Below are 17353 nucleotides of genomic sequence, written 5' to 3'. Positions count from 1 at the left end.
AAAATGTGATCATAATATAATTTCCTACACAATTGTTTTAAACAATTTTGCAAATAAAACTAATCTTATCTTAAATCTGAAACTTTGCTGTTATCTTTTGAATGGCTTTCATGACAGCCATCAAGAGGACCATCAAGAAGTTGTTTTGAGGCTGGTCCACAAGATTGCTTTATACCGGTAACAAAAAACACTATGGCCAGAAAAAAAGTTTATTTTGACACTATAGGTTATGTTGGGAAAGTTACACACAGAGTGTTACCTGTTTGAGTTTCCTCTGCAGATAAAACATGACATGCATAACATGGATTATAATAACATTTATTTGAATGACTATTTATTGCACAACATGAACGTGCCGTAACCGAAGGAACAACAGGAAGTTTCGTTTTTTCCGTTGAATGATTAACACTTTGGGAAGATGCCGGAAACCTTCCTTCACACATTAACTCCCGCCTCTGTTACACGTGTGTTAATGTGCTCTTTTAGAAACGAGGCAACATTTCAACACTCAACAACATGTAAAACAGTAACTCTACAGACAATGTGACTAATGCCTTCAGGACAACATGTTCCCAAAACAGTCTCAGGAAACTTCCAAATTAATAAAATAGATGAAGACAAATGAGTCTCGAAGGTAGACTGAAGACTAAATAGAAAGCCAAGACAAACATATAGAAACTACTCTGAAGCTTCTCACATGGCAATGAATCGAACAGTTCAGACTGTTATTTTACGTTCATTTTATCACGCTGTTTACAAAGTAGTTAAGAACTGTAACTTCAAGACACTGTGTGAAATAAACACTTTGTTCAATGCGATAAGGTGAGATGATTCATCCTTACTATTTGACTCCCAAATTCTGTATTGTGGAGAACTAATAAAACATTTTGGTCAAGTGACTTTAACTCGCAGGCATGTAAGCACAACTCTTCTTACATTACACTCACACGAGCAGACAATTCAAAGTCACCAATTGAACTCTCTTAGAAAGAAACCCTAACTAAACCAGCATGAGAAGAACATAACATCTGCACACAGAAAGGATCCACGTTTTCATCCCTAACTGAGAGTATCTTACAGATAAATATTGATCTATGAACGTGTACATCGTGCTACATGGAAAAACAACGTGGCTGCGATGTTTTATGAATCTCGAATCTCACATGAAAAGACCACAGAAAATGTAGATTTCAAATTTACTGAACATCCTGACCCCATTTCCATCCTGAATTGCGTCCTTTTTTCCATCAACATACTCTCTCAGTCATTTAGGGATCAATGTTTCATTTTCTCTCACATCTCATAAGTAACAAATTAAACTGACTCATGATATTCTGTCCCACTATTCCAGAAAACGACACCGTTTAGTGCTTACATTAAAACTAGGTCACATGAAATCGGCTATATGATGGATGGATTTTACTTATTTTTCCACAAATCTTTTCATAACAGAACAATCTACACATACTGAAGCCTATTTTAACAGACATTAATTCATGATTTGTGGTTTATTTATTCAAGCCTCTCATTTGCATCCACACTGCGATTTTTTTCCAGCCAAAAATCATTCTGCCATTCATACTTCATTCATGTTTTGTTAAATATTCTGAGTGTAATAAGGTAAAACGGACAGCAGATGGCGGATGCGCTACAGAGTTGTTTTAAGACACAACGTGAAGAAGAAAAAAATGAATGTGAAACACACCCAAATTGTATGTGAATCTACATTTGGGCACCGTAGTTGGGTGGAAGGTGATTTCTTAAAGTGCTCCAATTGTGTGTTAAGTTTAATAAAAATGTCTGTTTTCTTCCTGCTTTTCATGTGCAGCCCAGCCAATGGAGGACTTTCATAAATCCAAAAGAGCCAACAGAACCCGACCAAAATAAAATAATTTCTACTTAGCCCTTTTTGAGCCAACTATGAAATTTCCATTGAAAAATGTTTGTCCGTTTTGGAGTAATTCTGTTTCTAAACGAACACACGAACAAACCCCAACTCTGTGTTTGGCGAAGGTGATCAAAAATTATGCAAAATAAAAGAGCATGACACATGGTTGATAAACACAGCGCTAGTCAGCAATTCAAACAAAAGGACAAGGACCTTAAGAACACACAAAATGTGATAAGAGGGGAATGATAATCCTATAAAAGCCACCTTATCAAAATCGGTTTTAAAAGACGGCATAAACTTAAATATACCTATAATGGATCTCCTAAACCAACCATAAAAGTGTCCTTGAAAAATCTCCGTCTATAAATGATTTTCAAAATCATGTTGTTTTTTTTTGGTATGACATTTAAAAAGCACTGGCTCAGAATGCCAAGTGCTACACGGCTGCTGAAGGTGATGACTCAGCTATATAATGCTGAGAATTTAAGTTAAATTGTAATCTTAAGCGTTGAGGGGTCTCAGGACTAAAGTCCTCTCTTGACTCATGCGCACAAACAAACCCACCCATTCAGCGACTCTGTCGGTGTGTCTCCTTTCAGAGCTGCCTATTGGACAGATCTTGAGCAGAAAGGAAAATTTACATTTTACTGAGTCTGTCATTTAGTCAGTTACCTTTGGTGACACGTTGCACGACTCCACCTGTCATCCATGCGTCACTAACAATGTCTCGAAAATAAACATAGCAGCTGGAAGTGAGTAAATAAGACCTCACACCCCTATCGGCCACAGTCATTGCCTCCCAAAGTCTTACGTTTTACAAGCTAAAATATGATCATTCTTCCCACTTGCATTAGACAAGCATGTCTTGTAACCTGACCACAGCTCAGCATGTTGCTCTATTTTTAAACGTTTCACCAGCGACTGCTTCCACACAGTCACAGGAGGACGACAACACGTCAGAAGGCCATGAGTTAACACTTATTGGAACTTATCAACACAGCACAGGTAGGATTCATCTTCCTTTTGAACATGCATGTGCAGTACATGAAGTCCATGAAGCAAAATGACAGCAGTCTTGCTTGAATGTCACCGGCAACATATTATATTTGGTTTAGTTTTGCAACGATCAAGATAGTTGCAGCTCAAATGAGTATGAGTTGTAAAACATTTTCACAAGCCTTGTGTTTTGTTTTGTTTTTTTATTTAAATGACTCAAAGCAGTTAAGTAACGTCACAAGCAGCCACGGTGAATTGATAGACTTGCTCCTCAACCCAGGACAGCCCTCATGGATGATCCAGTCGTGGATGCCTCTGCTTTGGCAGAGCACAGCTCACTTCTACTGAGGCAGCTGGACAAGATGAGAGCATCTCAAGACCTCACTGATGTGGTGCTGACAGCAGATGGAGTTCGCTTCTCTTGCCACAAGGTGGTGCTGTCTGCCTTCAGCCAGTATTTCCAGGTGTTGCCCATCACCTTTTATCATAAAAGACTTTTACCCATCGATGAAAACATTTAACATAAAGGTTTGGTGCTTTAGGCAATGTTCACTTGTGGGCTGAAAGAAACCAGTGAGGGAGAGGTTCTTCTCAGGGAGGTCCCAGCTCAGAGCCTCCATCTGCTGCTGAACTACATGTACCGAGCTGAGCTTCCTCTCTCCTCCGACAACGTCCAGGGAGTCGCTGCTGCAGCTTTCCTGCTTCATGTGGACGGCGCCTTTAGGTGGAGGAAGAGCACAGACTTTTGAGATTGTGACACGATCTGACTGACTAAAACCCTTCTCTTTAAACATTAGATTGTGCCAGAAATACATGGACGCGTGCATGGACGCCTCCAACTGTGTGGGCCTGCATCACTGGGCTCAAGCCCTTGGAGCGTCAGACCTGGCTGACTCTGCTTTACGATATCTCTGCCAACACTTCACACAGGTCTTTGGTTTTAAACAACAAATGTTATGTCCAAATGTTTGTATATGTCCAAATATTTCTGGACGTATAGTTTTGTTTTTGGAAACAGGAGGCCTCAGACCGAAATTTCGTTGCCATAATATAGTGATATGTTTTTGTGCAATGACAATAAAGAAAGTCAAAGTCTAAGTCTAAGTCACTATGACATTGCTGAAGACGATTTCTCCGTTCAGGTCTGTGAGGAAGACGAGGTGTTAGAGCTCGACGCCCAAAGTCTTGGTGACTTGCTATCCTCAGACGACCTCAACATTTCTCAGGAGGAAGTCGTGCTGGAGCTGGTGCTGCGCTGGGTGGACAAGCGCAGGGATGATGCTCAGAGTGAAGCTCAGGCAGTGGCCTTGCTTAAACACGTCCGCCTGGAGCTTGTGGACCCTGGATTTCTCCGTAAAGCTCGAAGAAGAAACCCCGTAAGAGTACATAATACATCAGTCATAACAATGATATTCTCAGTGTATTTTTTTATTTATGTTGCTTTCCTAAAAACATATATAAATATATGCATTTTTTCCTCCTAATTCTGAGTCTAAATTTCGAGGTACTGTTGCCGGATTCTGAGAGCTTGGGTATGACAGATGCGACCTCAGGACTGTGTGAGACCTCAGCTCCACCGCGGCCGACCCTTCGTTACGGCATGGAGACCACGGATCTTCTGCTATGCCTTGGTGGCGTTGATGCGGACGGAGTTCCTGCCAGACGAGGAGGAAGTGCTGATCTGAGTTTCTGTTTTGCTCCTCATACGGGAAGGACATACTACATACCTTCTCCATTGAAGGGCAGTGGGGGTGTGGGTCAGATTACGACAGGGGTGGTGACACGGGACAATAATATTGTGGTGGCCATAGAAGCTGAAGACCAACATCGGACTAAGAGAGTGGACTTCTACAGGTATGTTATTTTTATGTTTGAAATGACACACAAGAAAGAGAGCTGGAGGTTCTTTCTGTCTCCAGGTTTGACAACACAGATGTGAACAGCTGGGTGGCGCTGTGCTCAACAGCATACCGGGACATGTATGCGTTGGGGCTGCTCAATGATGCGCTCTACATGATAGGAGGGCAGATGAAAGTACACAATCAGTACATCATTACAGGCAGCGTGGAGAGATGGTCGATGAAAAGAGGCGGCAGTTGGCTGAGTTTCGCAGCACTACCTCTGCCTTTGGCCTGCCACTGTGCCGTCGCCATGAAGGAGCATCTCTACGTTATGGGGGGATGGACACCACAGGTAAACAATGGACATCGAGAATTGTAGTGCACAAGAAGGAGCAGGAGATGTATAGTGCAGTGAAAGGTGTTTCAAAAGGCTTAGCTTTAAAAAGCAGTGGAACTCTCTCTGTCTATCCCTCAACATAGCTACAGCCTGATGAAGAACCAGACCAGCTGAGCAATCGAGTGTTTCGATTTGACCCTGGCAGGGACCGCTGGACTGAGTGTTCCAGGATGAAGTTCTCCCGGTACCGCTGCGGATCCGCTGTGCTCAACGGTGAAATCTGTATCCTGGGTAAGTCTATGAGTATCTAATAATATAAGATGGAGCAACACATCATGAGGACTGCACGACACCTAGGGGGAATCGGATGTGATGGCGAGGACTGTGGCCAGTCGCGCCGTTGTCTCAACTCAGTGGAGATTTACAACTCAGAATCTGACACCTGGAGGGCCGGACCAGACCTACCCACATCTCTCCTCTCTCTCCGCACCAACAGTTCCAACATAGCGGCCGTTGATGGAAAACTGTACCTCTGTGGATACTACAAAGGGGCTGGTAAAGGCAGATTATCTTATTTATTCTGTCAGACTGGTGATGGTAAAAAGCCAAGCATGTTTAACATGATCAATCTGAACAACACACCTTCTCTTGTGGTTGCAGGTCGCCATGAGATAATCACAAAGGAGATTTTGGAATTGGATCCTGCCAACAATAAGTGGACAGTTGTGGAAAGACACGCATCAATGCATGACAGCTATGACATCTGCCTGGTTGCAAACCTGAACCCACGTGACCTCATTTCACTCTGAGCCTTACAAAGTGGAAAAGAAGGGTTTGTAAATAGCTGTATAGTAGTAAGAGATACCGATTATCATGTTTTGGAGAAGAAACTGTGGCTATTCCAGATCATTCCAGAGCCTCATCATGTTCATGTCATGTTTAAGATGCTAGATAGGATAAAAATAAAATTTGTTCTGGGATACGAAACTGATCAAAGAGTTGTATCTGTGGGGAAGAACTGAAGTGCCACAAAAAGATAACAATCCAGCCACGAGATTGGCATCCTTTCAGACATGTGCGGTCAAATTTACCCAGTCACGAGGACAAGAGCTCAGTAGTTGAAGTGGTTTGGGTATTTTATGAGGACACCACTTGATCTCCATCAGATGCAAGTTAAATAGGCACATGTTTGGGAACACGACCAAAACTAGTTTCGGCTTAGGAAGACATGTGGCCCTTCCTCATTGCTGGCAGCTGATACTTCTCAAAGAAATAGACGTTTTGTTGTTTTTTTTTTTAAATTTTATTTTGAGGGTTGGTTTTACCATAAGAAAGGCCACAGTTGACACTTGCATGGACAGTTTAAATTTGCATTCTGTACTATTAAGAATTGAGAAACCTTCATCATCTTGACATACTCGGTGGAATATACAAATTTCAGGGTATCTTGAGTACTTAATCCGGACGAGGGTGCTCGGGTGATGGCAGCCTGTTTACTAGGGCCGTAAATGTTAACGTTGGTAAAGTTCCCTAAGTTAAAGTTAAAGGAATTTTGGGAAACTTTCCTTGGGAATAATTGGAATTGTGGCAATTAATGGTATTTATTATAAATAAATCAAATTTTGGTGAACCACAGTGGAGCTGGGAGACCAGTAGGGACCCAGTTAGGTTCAATGGTCTGGAAGTGGAAGATCCCACATGGGCTCCAGTTGGAGAACTCAAACTGAAGGTCTTCCTTATGACCGATTGGATCAAAACATAGAGCAGTTTAACATTTACTTTTAGTTAAATATGAACATATATACGAAGTATGAGAAAAATAAATAATTATGTCACAATTATTCAATCTATTTTTTCTCCTATGTGGGAAATAAATACGTTGAAAATCAGCATATACATAAACCATTCGGTTATAAGTTTTTTTTTCCTTCTGCAGGGAAAAAAAGTAATTCCAATTTAACACAGCAAAGCACAGCTTACTGTAGCCTCTAACTATGATCTATATCTATATCTATATCTACTATGTCAAACTTAACATAAAAGTGATATTAAATTAGTTTTCCAGGGTGATCACTTTTATTATTTACTATTACTTTTGGGTACAGTGTTAATTTTTTTGTAATTTATGAAAAGTAAATACATATAAACGGTCGTTCGAAAATCTCTAATAGAGTCCTAGAAACACGTGTTCTCTGGAGCGCCACAAGTCAGTTGCCATGGCAGATAAAAAGGGAACGTCAAAGCTCCGCCCCTATTTGGAACCATGCGGACCGTCGGAGTTCGTGCCCCCCATTTCAAAACCAAATGGACCTGCGCGGTTGTCAGAATTTGTGCCGTTCCAGTCGTCTAGTCTTTCCACGCGACTTGTTGTGAGAGAATATTTTAGGATGGGCAGACGAGAGGCGGACAGCAGGGGGGCGATGACCACCAGTGACCGATCTGAGTTCGGGTCCCTGCAGGACGCGGCTCTGGAGCAAAGTCCGCCGCGGGTCGGGAGTCCGTCTGCAGCAGCAGCGGTGGAGGTGAAGAAGCACCAGCACAAGCACAACCTGAAGAACCGCTACGAGGTGATGGAGACTCTGGGCAAAGGAACCTACGGGAAAGTCAAGAAGGCGGTGGAGAGAGCGAGTCTGAAGACTGTGAGTCGTGTATTTTTGGGTTCATATTCATTTTTAATAACATGACTATGTGGGTTATGCGATGACTTCCCGAGCTGCCCCCATAAGATTCCTGTGCTCTGACTCACTCGGCACTGAAAGAAGAGGAATCACTACAATGGGGCTGCAAACATCCTGCTGCTCAAACACACCTGACCTTTACATCTCACAACATCCACTGTCGTCTTCTTAGCCATTAAGAATGTGTAAAAGAGGGTCTTTTATGTCCACGCTAGCAAGGGACATGAATTGCCTATGTTCTAGGCACTCTAATTTCCTCCCACAGTCCAAAAACAGTGGGGAGCCTCTGAACTGAGAGTGAGTGTGTGCTTGCCTGTCTTAGTGCAGAAGCACTTCAAGCCTGTCCAGGGAATCCACCTTGTCTTCCCCTGTGTAGCTTAAAAGGATGAATATTTCATCATGGTGAACTCCAGCAGGGATGTGTGTTGGGAGCACATGAGCGCTTGGAAACTGACTGGAAGGTAGGTCAGCAGGACAAGGTGTAGCCGAAAATATATGGCTGTGCCGCCGAGTCAATTGTGGTTAAACCCATAAATCTCAGTTCCCAAGTCTCATTCAAAATGAGATTATCCCTATCACGGTGGGTTTGTTTACCAAGGAAACTGGGAGGCATTTGAAGGTTGTCAGGGTCTTTGGCTCTTTGTGCTCATAGATCCCAAGAGAGTGGCGGATTAAGGTCTGAAAACAGGCCTAAACCCACATTTGTACAAACTAATCTGCCACTAAATTCTGTTTTTGCCCGAGTATTAGCGTGTAAAGTTAATCAGAGACATATTATATTATTATGCTTCTTGCTGTGTGTGTGTGTGCAAAGACTGATGTGAACAATGAGCATTCCTTGCTCTGTTATTCAGAGCATACCATGGATGTTTGGACACAAAACCAGCTTTATTTTGGGAGGCAAGGGCAGGCAGTGATTCATTAAAAAAAACAAAAGAAGAAAAGGTGGACTGAACGGGTGCAGGAGTAATGTACAGGACGATAATCTTGGACATGCAGGACCACATGTCTATGGGTCAGTCACACAGGCAGTGAGCCAGACTAAATTTGGATTAGTCTTCCACATGTTTTGAGTCAATGGCAGACATGAAAACCCTTGTGCCAAGTCAGTCATGTAGCATAACTTCTAAAGACTGGATTGTATCTCACAAAGTACGTTGAAAAGAAGAAAGTAGTGACTAGTGTCAAATTTGGATTTTTTATTTTGAATTATGCCAAAGAAATATGTCTTTGCAAATTTAGTTTACTTGTGTACATATAAGAGGACTCACTCTTACTTCCTCTCACATTAGATGATTGGAAATATTTAAAAATATTAATGTTCATTTTTGAGCCGACGACAATCCACACCAAAAAGCGTGGCCCACATATTTGCCTGCACGTGAGCGATGATGCTCGGACTATTGTCGCTCCTTGACACACTATATGACTACAAGTGCATGAGTAATGCATCCCGCTTCTAAAATTTCCGTTAAGGTTGCTGGCGATTTCACACATTATTTGGATGAACAATGGTGCATTGTTCGGTCGACAAATTCTTCTGAGGTCATACCAAGACATGACGCACTCGCTGGACTTTTGTGAGCGCAGGAGAGAGATAACACACACGCGCACTCACCGACACACACACTGGTGACCCTGTGAGAATGCCCCTAGTGCTCCGCAGGGTAAACAAGTGCAAGATGTGTCCTTTTGCTCTTCTGGACTGGAAACCAATGGGTGGTGGGAACCAACCTCACTGCATTAAAGCACTGGCACAAAACACCTTCAAGTTTTAAGCGACATAAACTAATGCACGTCTGTCACATCATACATTGGGAGTCAGATTATATAACTATTGTGTTTGATGGAGCGTGTGAATTGTGCCTTTCGTGTCACACAGATATTTTTCCAGCAGCTGAGAATTCCGAGCTGTGACCCCGGAAGAGACCTGCCAGCATGCAGGACGACACAAATGTTGTGATGACGAGAGCGCAGTTTTATTTATAGTATAGCCGTTATTTTTGGCCTGGATACTTTGCTCTTAATGAAGCATTTCGGGAGCGCTGTGCCGTCGGTGGGGATTTATGGATTCATGCTGGGGGTGTCTGTTTTGGTTTTGTGCGTGTTTAGTGGTTGGGGGTTACATCGGACTGTCTGGGATTAAGGAAGCAGAGTGTGAACATTGCAGCTGTCAACCTTCCGTGTCTGAGCGTGCTCAGATCAGAGAAAACCTGCGTGCACATCAAGCTTTTACAAAACCCGCATAATCACCTTAAATACCGGCTATTTTATCGATGTCAATGGGTGTCTGTATTGGTGCTTGAAAGAGGTCAGCTGACTGAGAATAAACTGGTGGCCTTGCAGAGAAATTAATTGAAGAGGAATCTGCAATTGCTGGCAAGGAATCCTCGGCGGAAATTGGAGAACAAATAGAGCAAAGTCGAACTGTCCTGTCATGACCTTTAGCTGAAAATGTGACACTCAGCTACAAAAGTAGTGCAGCGGTTTTCACATAAAAAGCTATCCTTACATTGTGTATAGTCGAGTGGAACCCTTTATCGAAGCAGTGAAGCCTTGACACTGTGGTGTTTTAAATGTTCCACAAGTTAAAGAGCGGGTTCTCATTCCCAGGTGGCGATAAAGTCGATCCGCAAGGAGCGAATCACAGATGAGCTGGACAGAATCCATATCCAGAGAGAGGTGGAGATCACGTCTTCCCTCCGACACACTAACATCATACGCTTCTATGAAGGTAAGTTATCAGAGCAACAAAAAAAACAAAAGAAATGCAATAAAAAAAGTGCTTGTATTGTACACCACAACTTTTTCATCTCTTCTCTGTCGCACAGTTTTTGAGAGCCGAGACAAGATTGTCATCGTGATGGAGTTCGCCAGCAGAGGCGAGTTGTACGACCACATCCAGGAGAAGGGAAAGCTTCCAGAAGCCGAAGCTCGAAGCATCTTCAGACAGATCACATCTGCAGTCCACTACTGCCATAAGGTACCCTAACATAATCTGCGAGTAGATTTTACAAACCAGACTCGTGCACGTGCTGAATTGCCCGAAGCGATATCCAGATTTGCAAAAGCAAATACACTTCCACTAAATCCACTAAATCCTAATCCAGCGGAAAAAAAACTTGACTGGAGTTTTTTTTTTTTTTTTTCACATCTCTCCGGGTCAAGTGAGACTTAAGCCGCGATTGTTTTGTACGGTCACACTTACACACTGACACATTTAGCGTGCACTGCACTTGCTGACAAAGAAAAGTCTTGATCATTTTGTGCCCACAAGATGGTGAGCAGGCATCATTAAGGAAATGGACCAATCCGTCTAATCCGGGATCACAGTTGGAATCAAGATGTGTGCACTAATTCTGATCTCTGCTCTCATTTAGAAATGCTGCGGGCAACTAAATGCAGCCTAGAAGTTTGTTCACAGTTGAGAGAGACATTGCCAGACTGAACGCAAAAGTATTATCAATTGAATTCATGGCTGTAAATAAAGTTTGCAGTCGTGTTCCTAAGTAAGAAGAACCATAGCTGAGTGCAGCCAAATGGATCCCACACAGTGTCAGTAGATGAGATTCCTGGGCTCAACAGAGTATTATGATACTCTCTGCTCATATTAAATATGGATCACCACTGAGCCTTTCTAGCGTTTCAGGATGCGAGGAGGTGGAAATGATGTCTCCACAACCTGAAACGTTTCCCCGAAATAGAAGCAAATGTTCGGAGCGTGAATGAATTATTGAAAAGTGGCTTTCAGGTATGCAGGCGGCATAGCGGCCTTACGGAAGGGATAGGAATGAAGGGAATCTTCTATTTTTGAACTTTCATAATCGCATTGTGTACACAATGATATTTATAGCTGTGCGGTTAGCCACATTTCTTTTTTCCGCTTATTCACGAGCCATATTTAAAGCTTCTCTGAATCGAGATGCTTCGTGGATGACATTTTCTGCTCATGTTTCACGCTACTTCCTCTTCCCTCTCCTCTTCACACCGCAGCTGTCTGCCCTTCACTCAGCCTGTCGCTTCCTCGCAGATGCTTAGCGCGGCCAGGGGATCAAATTGCATCTCATCAGATGAATTAACACAAAGCACTTTCTCGTGCCAAGCCATGATTAAATATTCGGAGAGCCTTGAGGAGGCCTGCGCAACACATGGCTGGATAGCACGTGGGCCGTCCAGAATGTTAATAGTTTTAAAGCGACGAGTTAAAGGCAAACACCCGCAGCTCGGATGATAAACTTAAGCGCGCTTGTTTGCGTGTCGCGAGGAAACATCTGTGTGTAAACTGGCAGCAGGAGAAGGTATTTATGAAGTGCTCTTGTTCAATTCCTGCAGAACGGTGTTGTGCATCGAGACCTGAAGCTGGAGAACATCCTTTTGGATAAAGATCTAAATGTTAAGGTGGGTACTGAGAAGGTTCTCACAAGTGCTTGGTAATATTTTGAAATAGATATCATGGGATTGGTATGTGTTTTCAAACACATGAACCTGCCCCGCACTCTCCACACGCTGTCACTGTACGCCAACAATAATTCCAATATGCTGTTAAACTAAGCAGACCGAGGCAAACATAGTGCCAGTCTTATTACAGAACACAGAGGCCATTTTCCCTTATTTGGGTGCTTCTCTCCATATACAGACCACACAGAGAATGCAGAGAATCTGCTGGCATCTGTGGCCAGCAGAGGGTTCTAATATAAGTGTGTCCATCAAAACAAAACACTTCATGCAGACGCCAGATGCTGTTCATTCCTCGACTCCTTTAGTTGTTTTCCAGAAACGCTGGCATTAGGAATCGCACGTGTTTTGAATAGAACCCAGGCCATTATTATGCCTTGCATGTTGTGAATACAGTATCTGACTTGCTGTTTTATAATCGTGATTACAATGGAAAGTGGGTGACAGATTTATCGGGTTTCCAAAACCACAAGCGGTCAGTAGATTTGTGTGTTTTACAATGTATGCAGAGCAGTGCAAACACAGCACTCAGACACTGTTTAAATGTGTAGAACACGTTACAGACTATTTGCGAACTTTAAATAGCCCAACTCACGTGTGGAGTTGACGGAGCAACTCTCACTGTTTACCGCACATCATTTCAGCGGGGCTCTGACTTGTAAACACTCTTGCATCTTTGAGCTCGCTGCTACCTTCAACGACTCCTCCTCGGAAATAAATCTGTCAAGTTGAGTATTTTTAACGCTCCGTTCCGTGATAGTGTGCCGACAATAATCTCTGGAGATACAGTCAAGCTCCGGTGTGTCTGGCTCTTACCGCCTCGAGTGAGTGATTGTTCCGTTGCGTGAGCACAAGCAGCAACATTTCCACGTGGCTATTCATGGATCATTTGAAAACGTTTTTTTTTTACATTGCAACGGAATGTGAGTTCAATTCAAGAGGAGGTATTTAATTTCCAAATGAATTATCACAAATTGTGTTTATCAATGTCTTTCTCTTCTCTGCAGTTGGCTGACTTTGGCCTCTCAAACCGTTTCCAAAGTGGCGCAATGTTGCAAACTTACTGCGGAAGTCCACTCTACGCTGCGCCAGAGATAGTGAAGGGGCTGCCATACCAGGGGCCGGAGGTGGGCGACTTGCATCATCACTCAGCCAAGATGCTTCCGCTTCATCTTGGTCACCAAAAATCTAGAAGAAAAACAACACCCACATTACCAGAGCAGTTAAAGTCTGTGACAGAGGAATTCATTTTACATTTCCTGAAGCGAACCATGTTCAAATCTCTAGAGACTTAAACTACAAATAGAACAGCTACATACCATGATGAATTAAACTAAATTCATATTTTGTAATGTCAACTGCTTTCTGGTACATTTTTGAAAATAAAATGTTTTTTTTCTGATGGAAAAAAAATCTCATGATATGAGTACATCTCACATTGTGAAATAATATTTCCCATATGACTGCGCCCCTCCAATGACCATCAGGACATAAGGCAAATATTACTACCCCTATATAAAAAGGCAAGTGTCATGGACAACCTTCCGGCCACTATCCATGATGCACCACAGACCGCAACTATGAAGCATGTACATTATATTGTATGGACGCATAACCAGACATGACCGACTTGAACATGTGCAATTTTGGTTGTGTTTTTGTGTCTGATGTGTATGCTGTTTCCTGTGTTGACAGGTGGACTGCTGGGCTCTGGGGGTGCTGCTCTACGCTCTGGTGTACAGCAGTATGCCATTTGATGGTGCCAGCCATGCTTTTCTCACTGAGCAAATAAGTCAAGGCCGGTACCGCCGGCCCAACCCTCCCTCGGGTCAGTCTCTGCCAACGCATCGCCATGACTCAGTTTCTTTTAATAACTGTTGACACTGTTTCCTGCAGACGCCTGTGCTCTTATCGACTGGCTCTTGACGGTGCGAGTGGAGGAGAGAGCCACAATTGAGGATGTGGCCAACCACTGGTGGGTGAACTGGGGATATGAAGAGAGTGTGTGCGACTGCACGTCATTTCCTTTTCAAGACTGCCCCTCGCCATTGCTAGCGCGTTACATCGACTGGCAGAATCAGGTCACTGCAGAGCCGGCACTCTTGTCCAACTCTTCCTGTCCACCTCCTCAGTCCTGTTGCTTTAGCTCGCCGTTGAAGATAGATCACGGAAGGTTACAAGGTGGAACTTCAAGTCTGAGAAAATCACGCAAGGAGAATGCAATTCCCCAGACGACAACTGGAAGTACTGTCAATGCAGCAGCTGCATCCTGTGCTGAGGCGTCGACCATTGAGAGAAAGAAACCTAAAAGTATTCTTAAACCCCAAAGGAGTTTCGACTCTGTGTTTCACAACACTCCAAGGGAACATTCAAACTCGCAACCAGCTGACATCCGATGCACACATGTAGTCATTCCTCCATCCTCTACTTTCAGTCAACCATCTTCAAAGATGCCCAAGAAGGGGATTCTAAAAAACTATCAAGGGGAATCCAGTTGCATTTCCTCCTCAGAGAGGAGCAGAGAGAGAGACACGTGTAATGCACGTTCTGACAAAGAGAGAACTTGCCTCCAAGCGGCAGAAGACAGTCCAAGCATGCACATGGAGGCAGTGCGACGACGGAAGGGTATTCTAAAACGGAATGGCAAATTCTCACGCAGTTTAGACCTTTCCGTCGATCCCCTCCCCGCCCCAGTGTTTCCAGACGCCCTGCACCAGTTCCTGCAGTCATCGGGCGGTCACCACAGTCGACCATCCAGTGCGGTGAGCGAGGATAGCCTCTTCTCGTCCGACTCTTTTGACTTGCTTGACCTCAGTGTCCAGACACGACGCAGGATTTTCTCAAGGATTCAGCAGCACAGCGGGTGCAGCACTGACGACGAGTCTCAAACTTACAGCACCGATCAGGTGGTTGATGGAATTGGTCTGACCGAAATTGGAACATAAGTGAATTCTACATCACATTGCTCATGTTGTATTAAGAAGCCTTTATCCTTGTCCAGAGAGTGGAAGATTCATGTGTATTTTTGACCCACTTTCTGTTGTACTAAGAAAGACTCCAAACCCTGTCTTTAAAGATGGTACCTATAAATAAAGCTCTTTATTTACTTTGGCAGTCCTATAAAAACACGCACCAACACACACTGGATTGTGCTCTATTTAACAGGAATGACACTTCATGTGATTGTCCAAGTTTATAACATGACAGATTTTATCAAAGAATGTTTGCATGATATGGTCTTTTATAGATGAAACAGCCACACAACTTGAGCACATACAGATAGGATGAACTGCCGTATCACTCGTGAAACTCTGACATTCACAGATGCAGCACTTGACTTAATGTCTGTTACTAAATGTCCTTTTAAATCTGCACAGTTTGCTATTTTGCACCAGACGACACAATGACTTGATAACAAAAAAGGACCACAGGTTTCATCAAAGACCTTTCCTGCAGTAAATATCCAAGTGACCATTAAATGCACCTAAGAAGATAAATTATTGTGTTAAACAAGTTGTTTCTTTGACAATATTGAATACCTTTCTGCATTTTTGGAAAGAAATAAATCATGTGAATGATGTGTTTGAGTTATGTTTTCATTGACAGACCTTTAAATCTATATTTTGGGATTAACGGTTTTGGTGTTGACCGAATTACTGTGGAGAAATTTGAGTCAAGCCGACACCGATGTTTCAGTTTGGGTCTTTCTTGTTTAAAGATGACAAATAATCATGTACATTTCTTGTTTTCTATACTAATCAAATGGGTTCTATTGTGGATATAAACAAGGAATTAGTTGTCAGTTTGCCAGTTTTGCCCGAGACATTCTTATTTCATCTGCTTTTTGTTTTTTGTTCATGCAATAACTAAGATGAAATCACTTTTCTGGTGAGATTGGCGCCCTCGGATGGACAATGCGTGTCATTTAAAAAAATATTTGAGCGCTTAAGATGCGTCTAAATGAAATTATTAATGCAAACGCTGGCGGTAATATTTCGTATTCTTTTGGCATTAGCAAAAAGGGTTTTACTATTTATTCGCTCAAAGGGGCGAAATAAGTTTTTTTTTTATCTTTGAGCATTGACGTCAGACCAATTAAAATTAGTATTCTAAATGAAAAGCAAGTGACAAACTCCACCTATTCCCCGGAAATGTAGTAGATTCCGCTACAGTTCTATTTACGTGGTGATCTCAGCTTGCTGGTAATATAGCGCCCTCTACTGTCCACAGACAGGTGTTTCCTATGCTCACCAACACAATAAAGATCTACGATCAAATAGCAGATTTATTTATTTAAAAATGAACCTGCAATCTCCAGGAAAATATATTATAAGTTTCATTTTGACAAACTTACTATGGATACAAATGGCAACAAAGCATGAATTATATCAAAGTGTCACTCGGTTCTTCTGTCGCTCACTTTAGGGACAACTTTTTTTATTCCTTTCAAAAAAATAAAGTCGACTGATCTTTATATATTTATATCCCTTAGCCAAAACTAAATGATTTCATGTTTTAAAACGACACTTTGATAGAGGCGCTTCCCAGTGAAGATGGCTCGAAAATGGAATATTGACTATTGAAATTCTAATCCTGTGGGATGAACGGCAAATGAAGTGACGCATCAAAGACAAATAGTCGCAGGGTACTGACGTCCATGCAGCAACAAACTGCAGGCAAAGGCAAGCATCAAAATGATGAGAACATGCGGGGGAAAAAACATTTTTAGAGTAGTCACATTGAGCATGATGTTCGCAGAAGGGATATTTCCACAATCACAACAATTTATTCGAAACGTTTTCACTACTACATACGTCAAACAGCCTGCGGTGCGGTTACCAGAGCATTTAACATTTGGACAATAATTATAATTTGCGTTATAAGCTTTACAGCAAGCATGCTGGGGCCTGAAATACCAGTTTTTGTGGGGGCATATTTTTTGTATTTTGTGTAATCCGGGTAACTTGTTAAATAGCCCCAGGTGATTTTTTCACTGAAATAAATCGCACGTCTTAAAGGCAACCAGAAGAGAGAATAAACATTTGTTGAGTCAACGATCTTCATTTGCTTATCAGAACATTGAGGAACAGAACGGATCTGAGCCAGTACACTGCATTCGCAGTCGTTCCCCGTGATCCACTCGTGTCAAATAAAA

General features: G+C 42.6%; 2 protein-coding genes across 2 annotated transcripts; both read left to right on the top strand.

The window, feature by feature from the left end:
* Positions 1-3177: 3177 nt before the first annotated feature.
* Positions 3178-5918, top strand: LOC128749808 (kelch repeat and BTB domain-containing protein 12-like). Its single transcript, XM_053849728.1, has 9 exons — positions 3178-3351; positions 3430-3611; positions 3685-3817; positions 4030-4263; positions 4392-4741; positions 4807-5080; positions 5209-5356; positions 5423-5620; positions 5726-5918. The coding sequence occupies exons 1-9, from the start codon at positions 3178-3180 to the stop codon at positions 5872-5874; spliced, it is 1842 nt and encodes a 613-aa protein (XP_053705703.1). The 3' UTR covers positions 5875-5918.
* A 1456-nt stretch (positions 5919-7374) lies between these two features.
* On the top strand, positions 7375-15716 carry LOC128749826 (NUAK family SNF1-like kinase 1). The gene is made up of 7 exons (XM_053849754.1): positions 7375-7704; positions 10357-10477; positions 10575-10726; positions 12076-12141; positions 13206-13325; positions 13894-14026; positions 14095-15716. The coding sequence occupies exons 1-7, from the start codon at positions 7453-7455 to the stop codon at positions 15141-15143; spliced, it is 1893 nt and encodes a 630-aa protein (XP_053705729.1). The 5' UTR covers positions 7375-7452; the 3' UTR covers positions 15144-15716.
* Positions 15717-17353: the final 1637 nt, after the last annotated feature.

Source organism: Synchiropus splendidus, chromosome 18 (genome assembly GCF_027744825.2).
Source record: "Synchiropus splendidus isolate RoL2022-P1 chromosome 18, RoL_Sspl_1.0, whole genome shotgun sequence".
In the NCBI taxonomy this organism is placed as follows: Eukaryota; Metazoa; Chordata; class Actinopteri; order Syngnathiformes; family Callionymidae; genus Synchiropus; species Synchiropus splendidus.
Note: the sequence above shows the minus strand (reverse complement) of the source record. Positions and strands in the feature narration are given on the sequence as shown.